The sequence below is a fragment of the Chiroxiphia lanceolata genome, chromosome 10, assembly GCF_009829145.1.
Source record: "Chiroxiphia lanceolata isolate bChiLan1 chromosome 10, bChiLan1.pri, whole genome shotgun sequence".
In the NCBI taxonomy this organism is placed as follows: domain Eukaryota; kingdom Metazoa; phylum Chordata; class Aves; order Passeriformes; family Pipridae; genus Chiroxiphia; species Chiroxiphia lanceolata.
This window is the reverse complement of record NC_045646.1, coordinates 23,230,362-23,255,222: the sequence shown is the minus strand read 5'-3', so window position 1 is coordinate 23,255,222 and position 24,861 is coordinate 23,230,362. Positions and strand designations below refer to the sequence as shown.

The 24,861-nt window shown below is 43.3% G+C and overlaps 2 protein-coding genes across 3 annotated transcripts in view; one reads left to right on the top strand and one right to left on the bottom strand.

The window, feature by feature from the left end:
• Positions 1-2,918: 2,918 nt before the first annotated feature.
• LIMS2 (LIM zinc finger domain containing 2) overlaps positions 2,919-24,861 on the top strand; it is a 45,454-nt gene continuing 23,511 nt past the window's right edge. The window contains exons 1-4 of one of the 2 annotated variants that reach the window (XM_032697345.1): positions 2,919-3,030; positions 15,212-15,371; positions 16,303-16,369; positions 16,677-16,797. In XM_032697345.1, coding sequence (XP_032553236.1) covers positions 3,020-3,030; positions 15,212-15,371; positions 16,303-16,369; positions 16,677-16,797 — 359 coding nt within the window. In that variant the 5' untranslated portion in view covers positions 2,919-3,019. Of the gene's footprint in view, positions 3,031-15,192; positions 15,372-16,302; positions 16,370-16,676; positions 16,798-24,861 lie in introns of those variants that run through there. The other variant, XR_004358739.1, reaches the window with a different exon arrangement.
• Positions 17,322-19,994, bottom strand: GPR17 (G protein-coupled receptor 17). Its single transcript, XM_032697346.1, has one exon. It carries the CDS (start codon positions 19,959-19,961, stop codon positions 18,930-18,932), a length of 1,032 nt encoding a protein of 343 aa, XP_032553237.1. The 5' UTR covers positions 19,962-19,994; the 3' UTR covers positions 17,322-18,929.

Here is a 24,861-nt window from a genome sequence, read left to right as displayed (position 1 = left end):
TTTTAGCTGATGGAAATTAGATTCCAGGAGCTTCATCTCCTGGAGATTCCCTGGGGAGCCGATCTGCTCTCCTGTGCCTTCTACTCTCAGTTCCCACCCAGCCAGAGCCAACTGTGCAACAGACACGAGCACTTACACCCTGGATAGGGAATGGGTGACTGGCTTGTGCAGAATTCACCTAAAGAGTAAAAAAAAAAGGGATTATGGGAGTATCTGGGAACCTGCTGGAAGTAGAGAAGCACAACCCCACGTTTTCACATTGTGGGTGGAGTCATGGAATCTAAACCAGCACAAACTGCTACTCCAAAATGAACCGTGAGAATACAGGGCCAGATAAGGGTCACTGTCACTATGGAAAGGCAAAAGAAGTTGGTTGGGACTTGAATTATCCCCTTGGGTCATGCTGGTTGCTGTGATGTATAGAATTCCATACATTTGACTGCCAGAATTTCCCAGCCCAGGGGCTTTCACTGACACAGATTGTTCTGTGTCAGAACTGATTGTTCTCTGTAGGTTTCAGCATCAGCTTTGCTGGTTTAGATGAATTCTACCTATAGCCCAGAACTCCATGATGAATTCCTGCTGGAATAGCCTCACAGCACCTCATGGAGCCCATATATTCCCATGCAGAGCTGATGATCTAACACCAGGTTTGTCAGGAACCATCCAAGGTTCCAAGGAAGCTCAGCAGCATCAGGACAAGGACAGGTTTATATTCCATAGAATTTGCTATTTAGAACCTTGTCCCCCAGCCCCACTGATGTCCCTGTGGGTAATTTTACTGAGTTCTCTGGAATTCAGCCAGTTTCCCCCCCTCCCAAGGTTGGGCTCCAGGGGGTGTGTTCGCCCAGGAGAAGGGGGTGGCTGGACATGCTCCCGGCCTGTGGTGAGGCAGCACCTGAGCACAGGTGAGGACATCTCTCTGTGCAGGAAGCCAGTTTCATTTCAGAGCCTCAGGAGTGGCCTCTGGAAGTTCATTTCCCTGAGGAAAGGGATGCACATACCTGCCTTCAGGGCATCTCAGGTCTGGCCCACCTGTTAAAGCTTTCCATGGGTTCTGCGGTTCTGGTTTGGGAAAACTCCAAACTTAATACAAACAAAACTGTCCAACTAAAACCTTTTATTTCTGAGGGCTATTGGTTGGGATTTAATTTCTGTGATGGAAGATTCCCTTGGCTTTAATGCTGATGATGGATGATGTTCTCAGGCTGGAAGGGCAGGGATTTGGGGTGGGCAGGAACACACATGGGGTTGTTTGGCAGCTCTGGGAGGTTGGCACCGGGAATTGCTGTCTGTGCTCATCTGCAAACACAATGTGCCAACATTCTCTAGTGCCAGCTGGTTTCTTTGGGTATTTTTGGGGTGCTGGGGTCCATCTGGGGTGAAGCATCTCATGGTGCCTCTTCAGAGCAGCCCATGGTGGAGGGACTGCAGGCAGACCTTTATCCATGCCCATCCGAGAGCTGCCCAGGCATCCCAGTGCCCATCACTGGGTTCCCATCCCTGGGATGTGTGTTTTGCAGACAAGCCCTGCCTGGGAGACGAGTCCATCTCTGCCAGATTGGTAAGAGAAAGATGATATTTGAGATCAATACAGCTGACAGTAGCCCCACTGGACACAGGAGGCGAGAGGAAGGATTGGCTCTGCTGATGGCCCAGTGGCTGGGAGGTGGCTTGAGCCCTAGTGCTGCCGTGTGCCGTGCTCCTCCCAGCACCCTTGGAAACACCTGGAGCCTCCTTTGCACATCCCATCCCAGTAATCTGTGCTTCTCTCTAAAGGAGAACTGCAGGCATAAAGACATGACATGATGGCACTCAGAAACCATTATGATGGGAGAGAATAGGGATGCAGAGAATGACTAAGAGCTTGTCTGTTGCTGTTGCCCTCAGCCAAATCTGTTGAGTTGCTGGTTACTTATTATCTATTACTCTTTCCTCAGCCAAAAGTTAAATTAAAATAAACCCCTCTAACTCAATTCTTCACGCTGATTTAAGTAAGTAATAAACCCATCAAATGCTAATTTAACCTGTACAATTCTAAATATTTACTGCAGGGCTGAAAAATGAGATGTTTGGACGCCGAGAAACACAGAGAGCACAGATTTCCATCATCAGTCCCAAGCTGCAACAATATATGTAGCAATGGTGAGTCACATCATAGCAGGCTACTTCATAAGACGAAAACAACGCTTGAAATTGCTTTTGGGCAGAAGCTCCCCATCCCATTTGGTGGATCACCTTAGCATTGATACAGTATGTCACAGACCATCTGATCATAGGCAAGAAGGGATTAGATGTTACGAAAAGCGTCGCACTTGGAGGTGTCCCTCATAGGGCACGCGATCCCTCATCCTTCGGCAGCAGCGGCTGCCATCACCACTTTCTAGGAGCCTTCCCGAGGTGCCTTCTGCTGCCTTGAGGGTAAAACTCCCCCTGCGGGGATGAGGGAGCGCTCCAGCCTGTCCGGCGGGCTGGGAGCGCGGCTGCTTTGATCGCAGGAACAGAAAGTCGCCTCAGGGCGGTGTGTCAGACATAACCGCACACCAGGTAGCGGCTCGGCCAGCGCCGCCCCTCTCCGGGACAGGCTCGCAGTAGCCGCTCTGAGCTCGCTGCCAGGTGGGGCGAAGCGGCTCCGGCGGCGGGGCAGGGGAAGGGGAAGGAGCTGGAGCAGGGGCAGGGGCTGGAGCTGGAGCTGGAGCTGGAGCTGGAGCTGGGGCAGGGGCAGGGGCAGGGGCAGGGGCAGGGGCAGGGGCAGGGGCAGGGGCAGGGGCAGGGGCAGGGGCAGGGGCCGTGTCCCGGCTGCCCCCCTCCCCCGCTCCGCCGCCCCTTTATTCCATATTTTTTTCCCTTTATAGGAAAAGCATGCGCGGGGCCGGGCGGGCTGCCCTGAGTCACCGCGGGCCGCGGCGCCCGCCCACGCCTCAGGAGCCCGGGCCGGGGCGGGGTTAGCGCTGCCCGCCGGGGCCGCAGCGGCCGAGCCGAAAGGGGTCGTAGCCCGCGGCCCCTCAGCCCCGCAACCATGACGGGCAGGTAAGGCCGGGCAGGGGGGAGCCCCTGGGCAGGCGGGGAAGGGTCGGGAGCAGCTGCTGCTCGCCCTGGGTAACGCCGTGGTGTGCCCGGCGGGGAGGGCGAGGGGGAGGACACTTCGCTGCCGTGAGGCTCGGGCGGAGCGGGGCCCGCAGGGCAGCTCCGCTGTGCCTCACCGGGCTGCTCCGCTGTGCCTCACCCAGCTGCCCGGGGACACGGCGAGGGGCGGTGGGAGGACCGGCAGCAGAGCTGGGAGGCAGCAGCCGGAGGTGCGAGCGGTGCCCGCCCAGCAGCCCGGTCTGTGCGGCCCCATGGCGGGACCCGGCTCGCGGCATCGCTGCCCCCACAGACCCATCCACACGCAGCCCCTCTGCCCACACAGGCACTCTCTTCTTCTTCGAGCTGCCCTCGGGGTTAACATGTTCCCAGAGCTTATTAACTCTGGAGCTTGATTCTCCGCCTGTGCTGTCTGATAGTGGAGAACTCTGTAAAGTCACCTAATTGACAGATGTAAATGAGGAAAACAGTAGGAAAAGCATTTACTAGTATTTTGCACAAGTGCTTTAGTGTCCCTTTGTTCTCCCATCTGTCAAATAAAATCCAGACGTTATAAAGCACTTTGTGAAAATAAGCTTGCTTTTGGTAAATGTCTTGGAGATGAGAAGCATGAAAAAGTAATACTAAAACTAGTAGGGTGCCCTTTTCAGGATACTCATCCTCCTGAATCTTACTATCATTATTGTAATCCTGAAGCATTGTTCTTCACGACTAGGAATACTGAAACAGATCCACAGTAGTTTGTGTATAGGTATTCACTTTTCTTTTGTGTGATGTGTTGATGTTTGTATTATGCATCTTCTTATGATAATTTGATAATTCCTGATTGGTAGGTTGTTGGGTATGAAAACATGTTGAATAATTCTATATGCTTATCTGTGATTTGGGTGGGTGTTATTTTTGCTCTCTATTGATGCTGTTGGGTGATTGTACATGCTCAAAACACTTCTGGGTTTTGCCTCTTGTCTTTAATGGTTCCTTTTTTTCTTTTTCTGACATGTGAAATAGGTGTGTATTTACAAGCTTACATTCATTTCCTTACAACATGAGGCAGACTCAAGAGTCTTAAATGTTCACAAGTTGTGAGTACCTATCCAGCTTCTAAACAGAGACAGAAAGAGAGGACCTGGGAAGAATTGGGGCTGTATGAACCCAGCTGATTTTATTTTTACAGAACTGTGGTGTCGTGCTGTTTAGAATGACAGGTTTTACCTCAGGTGAAATCACTCAGCTGAGGAGGACAGTGGGAAATGCTGGACAGTGATCCTTGTCTTCTCTCCATGCTTCCTCTGAAACCTGCCTGTAAAAATGCAACAGCATCCAGTGACATGAAGTGTGAGGCTGAGTGGGGAGTTCCAAGGCTGAGACACTGCAGAGTGTGCAGTTCAAAGCAATGCAGGATTTCTCTCTCCTTTTCCTTGGGTGTATTTAGAGGGTTGTTAAAATGAGCAGGCTTGGCTTTAGCTTGTGAAAAGTGAAGGCAAGTGTTATTTAATGTTTTCAGAAATGTTTGTCCTGGGAAGTTTGTCAGCTATGAACATTTCTGAAGTTCTGTCTGCTGTTGTTCCCGGGACAGAACAATTAACTGTTCTGTCCAAGATGTTTGTCACAGCTGTTTCCCTGTTAATAGTATCATCCATTTAGGGTAGCAACTTCCCAGCAAAACGAGACCTGTATGGCAAGAGCACCCCCACAATGTGGGAACCTTCTCTAGCCAGGAACAGGATATAAATGGTCTTGAAACTTGACAGAGGGAAGGGAATGACTGTGATGTTTCACAGTGTGTTGAAGCGAGGAAGACTGGAAAACACGAGGTGTTCAAACAATATTCTTTTTCATTTCACCTTTCTTGTCAAGTAAAAATACAAAAGGACTCTCTTATAGATACTCTGATTACTGATGCATTAATGGCAATTAAAATAAATGAAAAACAACTCCATTTTCATTGTGTTCTGTCTCATTCAACTGCAGAGGAAATTTAAATAGATGCAGTAATTTGATACATTGATTTTTAGCATTAGGGAAAAATATAACTCCAGGGGAAAAAAAATTGTGCACTTCTGTGTATTCATAGTAGGAAATTATTAAAATTAGATGACTATTTAGCAAATGAAATTCAAATCTTACATGTATTAGGAGTTAGATTGTTAGAGTGTGAGGACTGTGTTCTGTTAGAGAAAAGTGATAACTAGATAATTGGAATGTGCAAATAGTGATTGTGACTGCCAGGTCTGGGTTAGGCTATTAGTGGAGTAGAGGAGGAGAACCACCTCCCTTGACCTGCTGGTCACACATTGTAGTTTTGTGACTATACACGTTGTTTAAATACATTTGGAAATAAACTCTGTATAGGAGATGGCACGTTAGATGTAAAACCAGTATGTTTCTAAGCAGCCTTTCTGTGTTTTGCAGTGTTGAGAAATACAGTTGGTGTGATTTTTGGTGCCTTTAGAAGTTTACTGTGGTCCTTCCTTACTCATAAATAAGGGAAGACTGCTTCTAGAATTTCTATCTGATGTATTTGGTCCATCTGTTCATTTTGACTTTTGCATTTTTGAGGATTGCTGGAGTTTGGGGTGGGGTTGGTTCTTTGTTTGTTGTTTTTTTGTTTGGGTTTTTTCATTTAATAGTTCAGGGTTTTTTCTTTGTCTTTGTGATGGATCTATTCCCAAGAAAGACAATCTGTGAATAACCAGTGAGCAAAACATTGTCCTATGCCCAAAGCAGAAACTAAACCAGAATGGAAGAGAGTTTCTTTTAAGACTTTGCTGCTGTGGTGTTGATTAGAAAACACAAAAGTAAAATATACCTGGGCTGTTGTATTGCCTTTAGAAATTAATACAAAGCTCAAGAAAAACATTTTTACGCACGTTTCAGAGCGTGATTATTTTTGTAAGAAACTTTTATTATCACTGTACTTGGTTAAGTTGGGATATGGATACGCCTATGTACTTCCTGTAGTCAACAAAAGAAGAGCAGCTGCATTTACAGATGCACTTATTGATTGTTCCTAATCCAGTGGAGGTAAGAAATAAGGGTATATTATTTTCAATTAGGCTGGCTGACTAGATGCTTTTTAATTGAGTAGAGAGCTGCTGCTGCTGTGCTTGTGCTCCATTTCATGAAACAGTTGCAAGTAAAAGGGTTTAAAAGAGGAGGAGGGATGGTAATACTAAGAAAGGTTCTTGGTGCTGAGTACAAAGTACCTGCATCAAATAAAAGATGTCTCATCTCTCTGTGTCAGGAGCAGCCATTTCTGCTCTTCTGGGTTGAAAATGTGGCTTTAATCTTGTCTTTCCGTCTAAATCTGCTCTCTGTGGCTCTCTAGGTAGATTTTATCTTGTTGGAAAGGCCTTAGTCTGTTCTGAGGCCATAGAGGTGCTTCTCCAAGGAGGAACCACTTGTTAATGCCTGAAAGAAGTCCAGCTGCGTTTTTCTCTGCTTTGGCCCAGAGAGTAACCACGTGTAAGATTTTGTCATCAGTCTAGTCTCTTAAAAGCAATCTGCCAAGAGGCAAAGAAAAACAAACCTGTGCCTTTTCACTCTTTACGTATGAGGTGGCAAGGGAGAAGTGTGTGAGTGAGGTTGTGCTGAGAGATGGGAAGACAGGATATTCATGGTTGTGATGGGTTTTTTTCTCTAATCCCCTCATCTTCCCTCTTGAAGAAGAGTCATACTTTCTGTGGAAGAATGGTCTTTTGAGAACCAAAAAAATCATGTCATATGAGTCAGAACAGTAAAAGTTCAGGTGTTTGAGAGAGAAAGAGGTTTTTAGCCAGGTTGCTTAAAGTTAAAGGAGATTAATGTTGTGGTGATTTAATATTTTTCTTTGTGCTAAAAGTAAAAAGGTGATTTAATCTTACGTTTTAAAAGTGGTTTACTGCTCTAAAATTTAAAAGCTCAGCGAAACACCCAGTATGGAGGACATTTTTCTTCTGTTCCATTTACATCATAAATAAACCACACAATCTGAAAGAAATTATAGTGGCAGATTGCTGTCAGGTCAGGAGCTGAAACTCCCAGTGACATGTAGGATGAATTATAGATTTTGAGGTTGCTAATTTGTGGTTTCTAAAGTATGTTGTTCTTTATTTGTGCCTGTTCTGCTGGGCAGAACCCTTCTGTTTCTCTTTTTTGTCAGAAGGGATATCTGCTGGTTAATATTAATTTAGAACTCATGAAGTCATCACTCCTGTCTTTTTTTTCCTCTGTATCTTGCCAAGCCATAGTCATGCTATGTGTTTCATGCTCATGCTACAAAAATCCTTTTTTTTTTTTTTACAATTTACTAAAAAGGAATTTGTTGGTAATGACTCTTAAGATGTTTTCCATGGTGATGCTGAACAAATTACACTGACTCCATTGCTCACGTCCTCCACTCCTTTCCCTTTATTCTCTCAAAAACTGACTTCTGTGTTCTCAGGTTTTACTCTTCCCAATCCCTACAGCAGGCCCGAGGTATCTGTGCAGTGTGATCCTCTTTCTCTCTTGCAGTGGTGGGTGGACAGGGGGAGTGGCAGAAAGGGTGAACTCCCGTTAGAAGGCCCTGTTCAGTTCCCAGCAGAGAGCTCCGGGGGCTGGAATGCCAAGTATGTTCCTTCTCCCTGCTTCCTGACGTCTGTTACGTGCCACTTCTGCTGGCTACAGCGTGTCTGGAGAACAGAGGCCTTCATGACTTTGTTTTTGGAATATGCTTTATCCAAATGGAAGGAACAGTTCAGTTGTTTACAGTGTTGGTAGGACATTGTGTGGTGCAGCAGCTGCAGGGAAGTACTTGGAGATGCCTGGGTCAGATACCGATCTGCAGTAAACTGAAGTGTTTGCTGGCAAGAGCTCTAGAAATCTGCTTTGCTTTGCTGCATTTCTCTGTGATTTGATCAGAAAGTTTTCTTGAATTAACTGTCTTAATTATGTGAAGGCACGGGATTTTTTATTTTTTAACCTCACTTATTACATATATACAGATCCATTCTGCCAGGCTAACACAGAGTGAGGTGCTGATGTAGACCTCGGTGTACTGCATTAAATAAGTAACACATGACAGGTGGAATACAGGAAAGAAGTTGTCAGATCCTTGAGGCTGTGGCAGAACGGGAGACAGGTTGTAAGAAATAATGCTTGAGCAGGGGTCTGTGCATCCTGCTTTCGCTCTTCTCAAATTTAAAGGCAACTCCCCAAAGGAAGGTGACTCATTGAGTGTTGGCTCCAGCTGTCTCTGCACTCCCCTGGACAGTGGCCTTGGGTGCCATGGCTGGCCTGAGGCTCCAGGGGTTGGCATCCTCCAGACTCTACCAGCGCCGGCAGGATCGGCTCAGTGGCACCGGGTCAGTGCTGAGCAGCAGGACCCACACAGCAGCTGGGACCTGGGGGTATGTCTCTGAGATGGAGGGAATGGTGTTGCTGCAGCATTTTCCAGGGTTTCACAGGCATTTGGTTCTGGTGGTAGGTAGGGGTTTTTTTTGTTTAAAGTGGGAGTTGTCTGCACGCAACCAGAGGGGATGAGGTTTATTTTAGTTTCCAAGTAGATTATGGAGGAAAGGACTTTCAGTTTTTAACAATAACAGGAAAACAACAATGGAGAACCTCTCCCGTTTCCAGCTCTGTGCTAGACTGTTCAGAACCAGCATTAGTGCTAGTGTTGTTAATGGTGAAGTATTTGGGCACCATGGGAATAAAAAAAATGGTGAAATGCAGTAATTTTTCAAAATGTCAATAAAATTCTATTGTTCCTTGTTTTTTAGGATTCAGTAGTCCGTTTTTTCACCTATAATGTTAATAGGAAGCTTGTTGATTTTAGTTTTTGTAATTGTAAATAACTCCAGGCCAGCAGAAACTGAAGTTTCAAGTGTAGCTGCTTCATGAGATTGTTTAGAACATGTCAACCAGAGCTCCTTAAATCTGTCCAGACAATTCCATTGCTTGAGTTGATCATTACTTTTCCTATGCTTCACACGAAAATTTTACTTCACTTCTGAGTTTTCATTAGTGAATTTTGTGCAGGAGATAAATTAAAAGGAGTTAAGTAGAACTTAGTTTCTTGCATTTCGGGAGAACTGTGAGCTGCAGCAGCAACATGGGGTCTGAAGGCTGTGTCACTGGGGAGAGCACTGAGCATGCAGGAGAGATTTTCTTTTACTGGCAGTCAGGAGTTCTGATTTTCAACCTTTTCCTAGCAAGAAATAGACCTGATGCTTGCCTGGAATCAAGGAATTGGTTTGGCCTCTCAATTTGAACTGTGGATCCCTTACTAGAACCCGACTTTTCCTGCTATTTTCCTTTTAGCCAGTAACTAGTGGTTAGTTGATAAATTTTCACTTTTCACTGCACAAAGTTGTGGGTGTGAATGTATGAGAATTTAGCAAGGAGGGAAGTAAGAAGGTAGTGAAGGAACTGGTGATGCCATCAAATGGAGAGGATGCTGTTCAGGAAGAGTGAGAAGCATGGAAGGGACCTGTGAGAGAAAAGAAAGCAAGCATTGACAAAGCATATGTACAGTAAATTGAGTACATTTTTCACATCATAGTTCTTAAACCAAGGAGAGCACAAAGCCAACATGGTTTGGTTTTACTCAGCAGGTGACAGTGCTGAAGGTTATAATCCATTTGAGAAATTTGTCTCCTGTCTTGTAGTATTTTATCCACGGTTTTTGAGCTACTGATAATTTTTGCTTCTCCTTCCTGATGGGTCCTGATAGTTTATGACCTTTCTTCAGGCGAATAAGAGGAATCCAAAAGTCCTGCTACTGGGTGGTGATAATTGATGAACACAATGGGAATGATTTGTGTTATCAGTGCTGGTAAACAAACATCACATTTAAGCTCCTTTGAGAGAATGAAAGTGAGGAAGAGAAAGATTAAATGTGTGTTAGGAGTTATTTATCAAATAGACATTCTGAGTGAAGTGGTACATACCTGATAATTAAAGAGTGGGTTTCCTGTGTGAGAGTTATAATTTATTTAAAACCTGCACATTTCTTTTTGTTGTCGATGTTTACCTGGGCTGAGTGAACACTGCTAAATGTGTCTTTTTAAGTGATTGGTCGTGATTTACTGGCAATAAGTATTGCTTTGTGTTGAGAGGGACCTCCAGGTACCCATGGCATGGGATTTTTTTCTGTGTGAATATCACCAGACTGCTGGTCTCAAAGGTCTGCCTGATAGCAGCTTCCCAAGCATGGACACTGTACTCTGGTCTCAGCTGACATATATATGGTATTTTTTTTAAACCCCTGGCTTCTACTAACAGCAAATTGCTGTTGCTGGTAGGCCAAGGAGAGATTGGGGTTTTTTCCATATTATGACCATAAGTTGCATTTGTATATTTTTCTTAATTTTGGTTATCCCTGTGTTCTAAATAAGAACAAAAAACATTCATTTCATTGAGAATTTGAGGGCTGCATGTTCAAGGAAGATATACTGAGAGAAACACTATTAATTTCTTATTTAGCCAATGCAAAAATACTTAATCAGAGTGAACTGAAAATTTAATGCAAGCAGAAGGAGGCCATGCTGAACGTGTTAAGCTATGCACATAGTTTAAAAGATGCACAACAAATCATACATTGAACAAATGGGAACTTTTTTTCTAACACTTTATGACAAGTTTAATAATAAAGAAGTTAATTCAGTTTGGGAATGTTGTCCAGATAGAAGTCAATTGCAGCAAAGCAGATTTGGAATGATAAGGATAGTTGAGGGCTGGTTTTCAGCACAAGTTCATGAACTGATACCCTTCCTCTTTCTTTTGTCTTTGCATTAGTCATTATCTGTGAAATTAATCATGAAGTCTGATGTTGTCCCAGCAGATTTTCTTTTTGTCTTTGTCAACACTGAGGACTTGAAGCCACAGATTCTCAGCAGTACTGTGGGGGTGGGAAGAACCCCCTCAGCTGGAGTGCTCTGATGTTTACCTTGGCTGCTGACATCTGTCATATGTGCAAGTGGTGATAGCTCTTCTGGTTTTGACTTTTCACTGTCCTACCCATGTGTGCCTGCACAATGGAAATGACCATGTCAGTGTGATCATATTTGGATATTTTCTATATGCACTTGTTTCTGCTGGTAAACCAGAATGAGCAGAGAATACCTTTATAGGGCTCCCCAGCACAGTTACAGTGCCTGTCTGCTGAGATTTGGGTGATGCCTTGGGTTCTTGTATCTCAAATTATTGTCTTCCTTTCTTTTTGTAGCATCTGTAGACTTTGGGTCATCTGTATTAAAGCAATTCTTCATCAGCATTGTGATGAAGGAGAACTCTATTTGACACTAAAACCAAAAAACTTTGGAAACCAATTAGAGAAAACTGATTTTTTTTTTTTTGTGCTGGGCTTTTCTGACAGAAGCAATCCTTGCTTCTACAGTTCCTTTCTTGAACCTGGCAAAGTCTGAGACTGTTCATCTCTTCTGCTTGTCCAGTTTTGGTTAATTTTGTCTTGCAGCCACATTTAAGATAATGAATTCTACTAATGCAAAGGCTGGAGCTTCTCTTCTACTTTCTTAGCAATGCAGTTATTCGATTTGCTTCTTTTTCCTCAATCTGTCACCAGTGCTAGATCCCTGTGAACAAATGTTTAAAAAAGGAGGTAATTTTGACTTCACTGATAGAGGGTAAAATGCTTTCAAATATTCCTATAGGGCCTGTACCTGTGGCACAGAATGGGTCTCCTAATTAATGTCCACTTGTAAGTAAGGAATTGTTGTTTTTCTTTTTTTTTCTTTCCACCTGAGAGCAATTTGTAGTAAATACTTGTCAGAAATCAAAGCATGCGAAACCTAGTTATAATGGTAAAAAGCTAATTTCTGTAAATTACACACTTTGACAAAGATTGTTAAAGATGCAGCACATAATGGTGAAAGATTGGAAAAGGCATTGTTTGGGAACTGGTATTTTTTGAGCTTGTGCAGGACAGGATAACTTCAGGATGTTGATCTCATCATGTTTTAATAGCCTTTCCTGTCTTTGTGTCACTGGCTTATTGTTAAAACAGAGGAAGATTCTTTATTTTACTGAATAGCAAAAAATCAGTGAGCAAACAGAATAGAAGCAGCACTCTGTATTTGGGGACTGTCCTTTGTGGGAAAGGTTTAGCTCTAAGTATCTCATGATTGACACAGCAAGTCAAACTGTAGTGGTCACTCCTGGTGCACCACCATCCAAAGGATGGTTTATGTGTTGCCCTTCCTCTCCCCATGCTGCTGGCAGCAGTGGTTTTGCAGCAGTGTAGTAAACTGAATCATAAAACTGCTCTGAATCAGCACTGTGCTCCCTCTTCCTTCCAGCCTTGGTTAATTTTGGTTAATTTTAACCAATTTCAAGCTGACTAAATGCTTTGTTTTGCCCAAGGAAGAGGACACACAGGGGTGTGTACTTGAGAGAAATTAAGCAACTGGCAAATGTTAAAGTAAAACTTCTGAATAAATGCCAAGTCATATCTTTAGGGCAAAGCTGAACTGGCAGATTTTAGCTTCAGTGTAAAACAATAAAGCATCTTAAGTGAAAAGGGATGCAAATTTAGGATTGGAAAGAGAACAGGGAGGTAAAACTTGAGCTGTGATTGTCAAAGAGCTGCAGCTGCTGGTTTGTATCGCAGGAGACACGTTGATCAGGAGCTGATGTGTGATTTAGTTGACTCCCATTAGTATGGCTCTTCCCAACAAATTTTAGTTGGGTTTTAGCTGCAGCAGAGCACTGTGTTATTTTGTGTACTGATTTTTTTTAAGTTTTCCTGGACTAATAGTTTCTTTTGTGTGAGTAACAAGTCACACTCATTAGCTCATTTGCATGGACAGCTCAGAAGCATCACAATCATCTTCCTTCTGCCTTTAAGGAAATCTTGTCAGCATCAACAGCAGCATCCTTAGGGAGTTCCTGTTCTTGCCAACACAGCCATGGGACTTGTGTGGGAAATGTCTCCTGGAACAAGACTGTTCCCTGGGCTGTGGTGTGAACTGGCCCCGCTGTGCTGTTCCACACAGGAGTGTGGCAGCGCAGGCCGGAGGCTGTGATTGTTGTGAGCTGCCTCTGGCAACTCTGGTCCTGCAGAGTTCATCCCTCGAGTTGGTAGTGGCACTGATGGGTCCCTTTGGAGAAAGGAAAAAGAAAGGAAACCAGGCTTTTTAAAAATGTTGATTTCATGTCAGTAAAGCAAAAACCCACCAAACACAACCTTAGATAGTGCTTTGTTGTTAATATGTAGAGTACAATACTTGCTGGCTTGCCTGGTTTTCTTGCCAGAGGAGTTTTTCCACTCTGTTGACATGAGGCTTCCTTAATCATGGCTGTTGGCTAGCTCAAGTCTTGGAATTCTGGAATCGAATTTTTCAAGAGGGAAAAAATACTTGATGGGAAGATTATATTTGCAAGTCCTGCCACATGTTTACATGGTGTAACTGAGAGAGCAGTGACTGTAAACCAAGCTGATTAAGTCTCTCAGCTTTGCTGCAAACACTTGGTGTTTTTGTGCTGACCTATTCCTTTGGTACTGTGTCAGGATAAAAATGTTTTTTTAACCTGTGATCTCTAGTTTATGAAATCACAGAATTTCCTGCTAGTCCATAATTCCGCTCCATGTCTGTTTTTAAAACTCCTTCATATTGCAGTAAGGAAACAAGCTATAACAAATTTCTGCTAAATTGGTGCCCCATTCTTGAAATTATTACAGTCTCCCGTGGTTTTTGCCTCTCTTGGAATTGAAGCAGTAGAAAGAAAGTCTCCTTTTACTGAGGGGTCTCTCCAGGTCACAGTGCTGGATGTTTGTGCAGGCTGCAGATGGGAGACACTTGGCTCAGCTGAGCCAGCTGGTGTGCAGGGCTGGCTTTGTTGTCTCAGGGGTATGAGGCTGCTGCCTGCTCAGTCCAGTTGTGCTCGTAGTACAAAGCCCTGGAATACAGACAGTGGTGTGTTTTGAGGGGGGGACCAGAGGAAAGAGGATCTTCTGCTACTGGAACATGCTTTTTGAATTACTGTTCTCCATGAAAAGGTGTGGAAAGTAGTATACTGGGTTGTAGAATAACACTAACAATGGAAATTCAGTTCACAATACCTTTGAATGTAAAAAGAAAGAAAAAATCTTTTAAACTGAGCCATCTTTCATTTTATGCTTACGTCATGGACTTCAGGAAAAGTACTATACAAATAGTTGAGACATTTTTAACATGCTGGAAAATTTTTATATTCCTATCTATAAAACTTCAGTCTTTGCAATCATTCATTTCAAAAGGTGCCCAGAAGGCATAAAATAGTTTTTCTGTGTCTAAAAGTGCAACAATATTGAATTTTTATGTTATTGGATATAGCCTGGTGGTTAAAAGGAAGATTACATCGCAGCAAGAAACTGAGACTTGTCTTATAATTTTTCCCTCTCCCTTTGGACATGTGATACATGATTTTAGAACTGCATTAACTTAGATTAGCATGATGGCAAGCATGAAAATTTTGTGAAAGAGGTTAGGGTCGTTCCATATTTTCGGGGAGACAGAGGAAATGTTCGTTGTGTGTTTTGCGAGTGTGGCTTTGGGGGGTTTTTAGCCTCACTTTCTGAGCAAATGAAGCTGATGTATTGGGCAGGTCATCCAGAGGTACTTCTCTCTTCCCATACTTTTGTAACACTTGGGAGAGTTTCAATTAATTTGGCAGGAAGGCAGGGCATGTGGAGGGGAAAGTGCCCTGCTAATTCCTGCAGTGAAGGGGAGACTGCAGTGGGATGTCCGTGCTTAGTGCACATCAGAAAATCCTCTGAGGTGTACATGCTGACCAGAAATCCAGAGAAGTCAGAATCACTGGGTTTGCTGCTCTCCAAACTGCTAGTTTATTTAAAATTGTGACTATTTGCTATGAGCTATTAGCAGGATGACAGAGTGGGGTGAAAGACTGCTGAAGTATCCAGAAGTGTGCAATAGATAAGCCCGCCAGATGACCACATCTGACACATGTGAGTTACCAGAACATTATTTCTGGCTGCTGTCAGTGATGAATTGACTCCTTGGTCTTTTCTGTGCCCGTGAAGGGGAGTTTAAAGCAGCGGGAACAGTCGCGTTCGTAGGTGTTGGGGAAGCTTGGATGACGTGGTTGTACTCTCCTGAGGGGCTGTGACCATTGCTCACGTTCCTGCTCTCTGCCTTCACTGCAGTAACATGTCTGATGCTCTGGCCAACGCGGTGTGTGAGCGCTGCCAGGCGCGGTTCAGCCCCGCCGAGAGGATTGTGAACAGCAACGGGGAGCTCTACCACGAGAACTGCTTCGTCTGTGCTCAGTGCTTTCGGCAGTTCCCAGAGGGACTCTTCTATGAGGTGAGTTCTCAGACTGTGTGGAGGACAAGAGAAATAGCTCTATTAAAATGCGAGGAATTAGGTGGAAATTCTGGCAGATATAAGAATTTTCGGGCTTTCTTGCATGTTTAATGTCTTAGCCCTAAACCTCTGTTGCCATTTTTTTGTGGAGCTTCCAACTTAATTTCCCTTTTTTTCTTCTCATATATTCCCTCAGTAGCAGCAAAAGCTGCTCTTTTGGATAAGAGACATTTCAGAAAGAAAACTAAACGTGTTTCTTAATCATCACAGAATCATAAAATGGTTTGGGTTGGAAGAGACCTTACAGACCATCTTGTTCCAACCTGCTGCCATGGGCAGGGACACCTTCCACCTTCCAGGCCGTTCAAAGCCCCCTCCAACCTGGCCTTAATATTTCATTAAACATGAGTGAATTTTTGTCTTTATTCTTGGACATTTTGGACCAAACTTCTCCAGCTGGGCACCTGAAATAGATGAACCCATTTAAAAATTATGTTGACTTTTTTTTACAGAATATGCACGAGCACATATTATGAATAACACATTACTTTAAACGGGCTGTATTTTTTTGGCACTAGTTTTAGCCTCGTGTAGTAGGAGTAGTTCTGAACTAAAGTAAAGCAAAAATTAAATTAAAGGCAACTATGGTAAAAGGACTTCAGGATTCTTCAGGATTTTTACTGTCTTGTGGCAGCATTGTTGTTAATTTAACTGTTTGCTGTGCAAATCCACCACGAGACTGAAGTTGTATCTGGATATTTCTTTAAGAAAAGCCTTTAGGAGTTGAAAAACAGGGGTGTGTGGGGCCTAAAACTGGAAAACTTGAGTGACCTTGACTAATTGGTCATTTCAATGGACAGTCATGCTGAACTGTGGAAATGTAGAAGTAGTTCAATTATTCACGAGGGCTCCTCTCTTGTTTTGTTTGCAGTTTGAAGGTCGGAAGTACTGTGAGCATGACTTTCAGATGCTGTTTGCTCCTTGCTGTGGGGAATGTGGTAAGATGTGGCACGTGTCAACACCGTGGGGTAACAGCTACAGGGCTGTGCAAACCTTCCAGCATTGCTGTGGCATCCAGCCCTGGGCTGGGGTTGTTGAGGTCATTTAAAGGAGCAGGAGCTCTGGATGGAAACAAAGCATGATGGAAGCAGTGATTTGGGGTATCCTGGTTGTAGGAATAACTGGGTTTTCTTCGAAGTTAGACTGTTAATTGTACTTGTGAAATTCAAGGGAAAAGATTATGAAGGCAGTAGATTTTGATGACTGTTTTCTGATGCATCTCAAGCTGCTGCTTTCCTTTTGCAGGTGAGTTCATTATTGGACGTGTTATCAAGGCAATGAACAACAACTGGCACCCAGAATGTTTCCGCTGTGAGCTCTGCGATGTAACCCTTGCTGATCTGGGCTTTGTGAAGAATGCTGGCAGGTAAGACAGAGAAGGAGCTTGGAAAGTTGTATCAGTGTGTTATTGATACAGCAGTGAGATGCTGAGAGTGGTCAGTTAGTTGTGCACAGGGGAAAAGCTTGAAAAGGTACAGGAGAAGCTTTAAGGAATAACCTTTTATATGGGAAATGGAATGAAGAACAGTGTTCTTTATCCAATGAAATATGTAGAAACTCAAATTTTAGTAGCTAGTGGATGGGTTCTGGAAAAGAAAGGGATTTCAGGCAGAAGGAAGGGATTTCAGGAAGAAAGCTGAATAGTACATGAGAAAAAGGAATTATGTGATCCCGGGCAGGCTATTTATCAAGTAAGCTGCTGAGCAGGAAATCAGGATATAGAAAAAGGCCAAGGGAATAACACAATGATCACAGCAGTCTGTTCAGCATGTGATTTCACTGGTCTTCAGAAATCATTCATTTTATATACAGAAATATAAAAATGAGTCATAAAAAGAGGTCAATTAATACATTTAATTAAAAAGTAAGAAATAAAAAGACAAAAGAGAGCTTATACAAAAGCATTCCATGATAAGAAAATAAAACAGTCCAGCAGTTAGCAGACAGTGCACAATTCATAGTTTATTTTAGGCTTTCATATGTCATGAGCAAAGCCTGGTAGTTTATCCTAGAGTTTATATTTTCACTAGCTAAATGGTGAAGAAAGGAAGGAAAGGTTATATACTTGTATCCAGTCCAGCAGGGAGTCCTCTCAACTCCCTCTTCCCTTCCATTCTGTATGCAACTGGTGTGCCTTTGTGCCAGTTGGAGCTGGGCATAATTGATTTTTCTTTGACACCTAAGCTTGTTAGAATGGGCTGTTGGGATAGCACTTAAGATGTTTTGGGAAAGCAGTTAGGATTGAAGCAGTTCAAGCAAGATGAGAGTATGTTTGATTTCATAATTTGTGGGCCAAATCTACGGTGGTAAAGAGCTTATAAAAATGTATTTCACCTCTCATATGATTTCCTAAAATATTTATCTCCATAGCATTGAAGTGGTCTTCTAGTAAATATTATTGGAAACTCTTGCATTCTTTTTCACCCTTCTTATTGTATCTGGTCTTCTCTAGTCTGCTTGTCAGTTCCAAGCATATTCTACATGATGCAGTTTGTATTAGTGAAAATAAAGATAATCCCTGCGTTATCCACAGGGAAGGAATAGTCTTGCTAGGTAAGTCACAAAAAAGTTGTAAACCATTTTAAAGATACGAGTCTCTTCTGGACCAAGTAGACTTCACTTCTTCAAGCACTTACTTTTCTTCACTTCTGCCATTTGGGTTCATATTTTTACAATTCAGTATGTAGCAAACATGAATGCTGTATTCCCATACAGCCCTTTTCCACTCCTCAGTTTGAGGGTTATCAGGATATCTGGGGTTTTGCAGGGAACTGCATAAAAGAGACAGTGTATTAATGTTGTCCAACCTCTGTCTGCAGCTTTGAGACAGTGGCAGAGTGCAGATAGCGAAGGTAGTGAGAAGTTTTGTGCTCATCTCCAGCTCTGAATGCTGGGAAAAATTAAAAAACCCCCACATTGTAAGGCCTGCCTTAATTCCAGTCCAGGCTAGGTTCACTGCAGCATTTGGTGTTGTTTTTTTCTTGTCACCATTTAGTACCAATTTTCTCTCTACCATGTATAAATGCTTTGAATTTGGAGACTTGGGCAAGATGTGCTAGGGTGTTGTTTTCTCATCAGACAGGTCTGTCTCGGGAGTGGATCTCTACTGCTGGCACAATATGAAATTTTAGAGAAGGCTGTATGCATTGTGCAGAAGAAGAGTCGTTACTGAGTGCTTTGGGATTAAGTTCTTTTAAAAAAAAGAAAAAGGTCCATTTTCCTCTTTGCCCCTTTCCCTGTTCCTAAGTGCTCAACCCTCAGTTTCACATCTTGGAAATCAGTAGAAGTGTCCTTCTGTTTGCAGTTTCAGTAAGACAAGCAGATGTGATCTGTGTTGTCAGAGGAGTTCTTGCTAATTGCAGTCCCACAAAACCAACAGAACTTCCCTTCTCGGGCTGAGTTTGACTCTGTGTGGACTGTCTCACCAGCTATTTGTGCTCTCAGCTGCTTTTGGTGGAAGTGAGTGTCCTTAAGACAAAGCAGTGACAAGAGTCATGTTCACAGTTCAGATTTAGCACTTAGCGAGCTTTCATTTGTCTTACCCTCGCATGTTTGAGGCAGCATTACAGTCTTTTTAATGCAGAACAGATTGCACAAAGCCTCACGGAATTTCTCAGCTACGAAGAAGTACATGACTGGGTCGAAGGCCCCGTTGAGACTGGTGAGGCAGGAGGTGACACGGTTGCTGAGGGCCAGGATTCGCTGTGTCTCACAGGAAGTCTTGGCGCCGTTGTAATGGAGAATGTAAATGTAGCGATTGACGTGATAAGGTACAAAGCAAACCAGAAAGATCATCAGGACCATGATAATCATTTTGACAGCTTTTTCCTTCAGGTGTTTCTCAACTCTGTTCCCACTCTTCAGGCTTCGGATGATGAGTAAGTAGCAAGTCACTGTGGTAACGAAGGGGAAGGTGAATGCCACTGCCAAGGACACGAGGGCATGACGTGAGGCCTTTTCTCTGTAGAGCTGCAGGCAGACGGTTGTGTTTTCCGTGTGGACTGTCTGCACACTGAGCAGCAGAGGTGCCATTGCCACCCCAACAATGACCCACAGAAAGGCACATGCCACGTGGGCGTAGCGGGACCTGCGGAGCTTGATGGACTTCACGGGGTGCACAATGGCCAGGAAACGGTCAATGCTGATGCACATGAGGAAGTAGATGCTGGCATACATGTTGAGGTAAAAGAGGAAGCCGGTGAGTCTGCAGGGGATCTCACCAAATGGCCAGTGGTTACCAGAAAAATGGTACACCAGCCGGGTGGGAAGTACCAGCACAAAGGACAGGTCAGCCACAGCAAGATGCATCAGGAAAATGTTGGCGGGTGTGCCTGACTTTTGGTCTCGAAGGAAGAGCCAAAGAGCCAGGGCATTGCCAGCAAAAGCCAGGATGAAGTCCAGGAAGTAGAAAGTGGCAAAAAGGATGTTCTCCATGTGTGTCTCTTTGCCACATTGCTCTGACGTTTCCAGACCAAAATTTGATTGATTTGAGCAATTGAAGAGTGGGCTTGAATCTGCTGGGCCATTCATTTTCCCCCACAGTTTTGAAGGAGAAAAACCACCCTAAACGTGAAAGAATTAAGACAGTATATTACAAAAGAGCCTGGGTTTGTGGAACGAACCAACCAACCAACCAAAAAAACCCCAACAAAACACCCAAAAACTACACATGGAAATCAGTGATGTCTCCTGTTTGCTAGTATTGGTGTTTAATGTGACAGGTCAGTCTGAGTATAAACCCTTGCATTAAAATCCTGAATACCCCCTGCCCGGCTGGGTTTTCCAGAGCAGTAATTCCTGTGGAGGGAACCTTAATAAAGAACTGGCTAGCTGGTGATGAGCTTGTCTCCAGCCTGTGCAAGGTCAGTTGTATAACCAGCAGTGAGATGCTTGTGTCTAGTTAAGAGGAGTAGAAGTGAGTTTTGTATGTCTAACTAGAAAGTGTTTGCCATGTTTTAATTTGAAATCCTGATTCAGGACTGAGGGGCTCCTAATGAGTAAGCTTTTCTGAGCACAGGTATATGTTGTAAGGTGACCTAGCTTAGAATATCTGTCTTGTTCCTAGAAGAGGTGGAAGACAGGTCAGGTATTGTTTTTATTAAAAAAATCTGCAGGGTTCCTGAAAATCTTTGAGGATTATTTTAGTCTGAAGTCCTGTATTTAAGGCAAATGCACCTATTTCCAGTATAGTTGGAAAGTTTTCAGATGGGTAGCAATATCCCATTTGACACTGAATTGACTTAAAGATTATTAATAGTGCCCATGCTGTCAGTCACTTGTCAAAGTGCCATCCTTCCCTACAGCTTTTCTCCCCCAGCATAGCTCTCTCTTTTCCTCCCTCAAAAGTCTGAGCTCCATGTAGCTTATTCAGGGCCTTTTCCAAGTAGCAGCTTAGTAAAACTGAGCTTAGCTCTGCCAGTCTGTGTTTGCAGTGTCCTGAACAGCATCAACAAAAAGTGATAAGATTTTCTGGGCACCTCCCAGTGGCTTTTTATACATTGCTCGTCAGTGGGTGTAGGTGGTGGGAAAATGCAGGCCATCTGAAATTCCAGCATTCTCTCTGTTTCTTGGATTCCTCAGAGGTGTTACAGTATGTGCAGCAGTACCTCCATTGTGCTTAACCATTGCATTTTGTACTGACTGATCATTTCTCCATATTATTCAATACATCTTTAAATATATCCAATATACAGTGCATCCAGCTTCCCAACATAGCTCGTTATTCAGATGTCTAAAAATATTGGGATAATCAAGAAACTGAAATGGGATTAAGGGCAGACAAATATATTGGGACATGTAAGCAAAATTCCAGATAATTAATATTTTTTTTTGGCTGCTTTTACTTTCAGGGGAACAGAAAACTGCAGTAGCTAGAGGTTAATGTGCTGGACTGTTTCTGTTTGATTCACAGTTGAAGAGACAGAATCAACAGAAGGGGGACTGAATGAAATTCAGAAATTGAAATTTCTTCCTATGGCCACAGAGGGCCCTTCTTACTCCATGCATTGCCTGGATATCCTTCCAGATTTGAGTCTTAATAACAAGTTATTATCTTGCCATTACTTCCAACTGCATGTGCAAGGAAGACAGTACAGCCCTTATGTCCAAGGGAATTTTATCCATAAAAATACATGTGAAATCCTGCTTTCATGTACTAAAGGAAAATGCCCTGCTGTAGGTTTTTTGTATGAAGCTCATGGGTTTGCAGAGGAGCCTGCAATTTTTTGTTTCTAGTGTTCCTTTGTCCCTTACCAAGTAAGACTTGGAAGTATTCTTGAACACAAGAGTTTGAAGTTTGTATGTGATGGTAATGTTAACTCAAATACTTGTCCTCCCTGGATGGAATTAGTTTAGGTATGTGTTTTTCTGTTGCACACCAAAGGAAAAACACAAGACCATGCCTTTTTACTGTTAATTTACAACAGTGCCTATCACCTCATGTTCTTGCTATTAAGCCTTTTTTTGTGTCAGACCCATTGTTTAATTGTGCTTTTCATTGTCACCAGGCATGTTTATGTACACACCTGTCAGTGGTGGGGTGGTCTGATGACTAAACATTACTGTATCCATGGCTGTGACACCTGAGCAAGCTGAAAAGGCAAAAGCAAAGGTTGTCTAATGGAACAGACTGGGGTGGCTCTTATCTTGTTGAAATGATTTAAATCAGTTCAGGAAGAGAAGCAGTAAGCAGAGTTTTCCCTCTTTGCAAGCTTGTTAGGGGTTTAGTAGCATGATCCATTGAACTGATTCTGTTTGAGCCGAGTTCCTAAGGAGGATCTTGGGGATTCAGACTCAGCTGAGTTTCAGTGCCAGACTTGGAACAGGCAAGACTTGAAAGTTGAGAGTTTAATCCTCACTGATGGCAGCATTGGGTCTGCCATGAATTTCTATCCAGACATGGCTTTCAGTGCAAAGTGTTGTGGGGTGGAGTAAAAAGGAGAATGTCAGAGCTATCTAAGAAGCCCACTATGTCAGCATCAGGAAGAGAGAGGCTTAGAACTACTGATAAAATTGAAATAAACTCAGTCTTTGCAAGTGAGTGCCTTCATAGGAGAGCTGCTCTTACCCAATTTACTTTTGAGAGCAAGGTGAAGGAAGATATTTTTCACTATCTGATTAGAAATCATAGAAAAGGGAAGTGGTCCTCCTTCTAATTTTGTTTATATTTTAAATTAGAAGGATATGTTAATTAAAGCTTTTATGTATTTTACAATTCTGCTTATTGGGTGAAAACAGTGGTGTAGCACTGGAGTAGGTTAGGAAAAAAGCTGATGTCAGTAGAATGAATTGTTGATCTTATTTTTAGAATTTATATGTTTTCAACAAAATGCTACAATTTTATAAAAGTAATCATTCTCCGACCAGTGTGTTCTGTAGACAGTGTTGAAAGCCCCCTGCTGTTATGTGCAGTTCCACTTCTATTTTTCTTGGGTTTAGCCTATCAATTTAAAATAAATGTTTTGAGGTTTCTTTCTCCCTTTTTGGATTTTTATGCTTACAAAAAAAGCACTGGGAGTCCTAGAAAGCCTGTCGTACTAGTCTGTATAAATGCTAGGAGCAAACTGGAAACCTTGCCAAATTACCTAGAATGTGTAATTTGTGTTAAGCTGTATAGTGCAAGAGGCTGTGACTCCACAGACAGAAAACTCCTTTAGGAGTCTGGCTCATTATCCAATAATTTCCACTTGGACTGCGCTCTTGGTGTTGTGTGAATATTCAGTGATTTATGTGTTGCTAAACAGAGCACTGTTCTGGAAGGGGCCATTATCCCAGGCCTCCCAGGGCTGAGCTGTAATGGGAATGTCACTGCTCATTCCAAGTGTATGCACACTGACCATATTTTATGCCCTGTTTCTCTTCTGCTCAGAAACAAGCAAGATAACAATCCACAAGGCTGTCGGTGCGGACATAACGCAGTCACTCTCACAGCAGATGCTCCATCTGTCATTAATGAAACAATTAACTAGCAGAAGAAATCTTTAGGTCACCCTGAGTTAGTTACCTGGCTAGTTTGGAGCTCTGTTAGAACACCCACTGCCGATAAGTATGAACTCTGCGTTAGGGTTTGTGGTGGATATCAAAAATTCCTGTTCTTGCCCCCAGCTACTGTAGTTTCTGGTTTGTGATTACACTGTTTTGTGTGTTGTTATGATTATGGATTTAGTGTCTTGTCAAATGGGAGTGCCTCCTATCTTTCACTCAGAGTACTCTTCATTAGAAAGAGCCTGCTTCTGACCGAAGTTATTCTCCTGAAAATCACTCCCTGCTGAGACCATCACCCTTCAGCTTAAATACTTGGTTTTTGTGAGCATCAAAGCAGTGTCAGAGAGCCCTGGACATACCAGACAGCTGGCACAAATGGATATACATTAGGTACAAAAGTTTGGAAACTTTTTTGTTTTGAAAGAGCAGTGTAAAGAAAGACAAGGAAATTAATCTTTGAAATTCAAAAAATGCTGCCTATTCTTAGGTTCAGACATTTACATTATATTCAGCCATCTCATTATGTGTGTCTTTGCTCCTCACTGGCTAAGACTAATGACATTAGGAAAGCTCCTAAAAAATGCTCCTGAAAGAAGAAAGCTCTTAAAACCTCTTCTAACAGAATTGTGTCTCTTACCTCTTTACAATGCAGTCCTGTGGGTGGAGTATAGGGTCCTTTTGGGGAAAGTCTCAAGGAACTCCTCCTGATGACAGCAAACCAAATAGAAGCAGAACCGAGAAAACGAGGTGATTCCAAAAGAGTGCAGGGTTGCAGAGTCGCTGAGGGTGGAGAGGGAGGTCCTCTATATAGTGTCCTCCTCACTCTGATAGTGCATTATCAGCTCAGTCACACAACAGAGCAGGGGAGAGGAGACCTCAGCACTGAGGAGCAGTCTTCATCCCAGCTGAGCTCTTGGCACTGGGAGTGCTGCTGCCTGTATAGATATGAATATCCTGCATGAATATTCCAGTATTCATGGTGCTTACTGCAGTATTCAAGGCTGCTACTGAACTCCTAGCTGTGAACACAGACTCCTTGGAGTCCCCTGATTATTTTAGGAGGGTGGAGAGAAGCATTGTTTGTGGGAAATCTAGTATTAATAGACACAACAGGACATTTCAGAATGGGATAATTCCATAATGGTGGGAGTGGGGAGGGGTAGAGGGAGAGGGGAGGCTGCTATGGCAACAGCTTAGCCTGTCCAACACTTCCCTTTGCTTGCAATAGAGGAGGGTCTGTGGGAGGGCAGAGGGTTTGTGAGTGGGGAGGGGGTTGATAATGGTTTATCAGTGCAAATGGCTGAAGGCATCTCATTCAGCTGAATGAGAGGGGTCTCTTTCAGGACACTTGCTTCGGGGTCCCCATGTCCTGCCCTGTATAATTACTCTGCATTTGACAGTGCTGAATAAAATTGATGCCTTTATGCCGAGATGAGCACAGCTGCAT

Coding starts and splice junctions, on each gene's coding strand:
- GPR17 (XM_032697346.1), bottom strand. CDS start 19,961: ATGAATGGCCCAGCAGATTCAAGCCCACTCTTCAATTGCTCAAATCAA.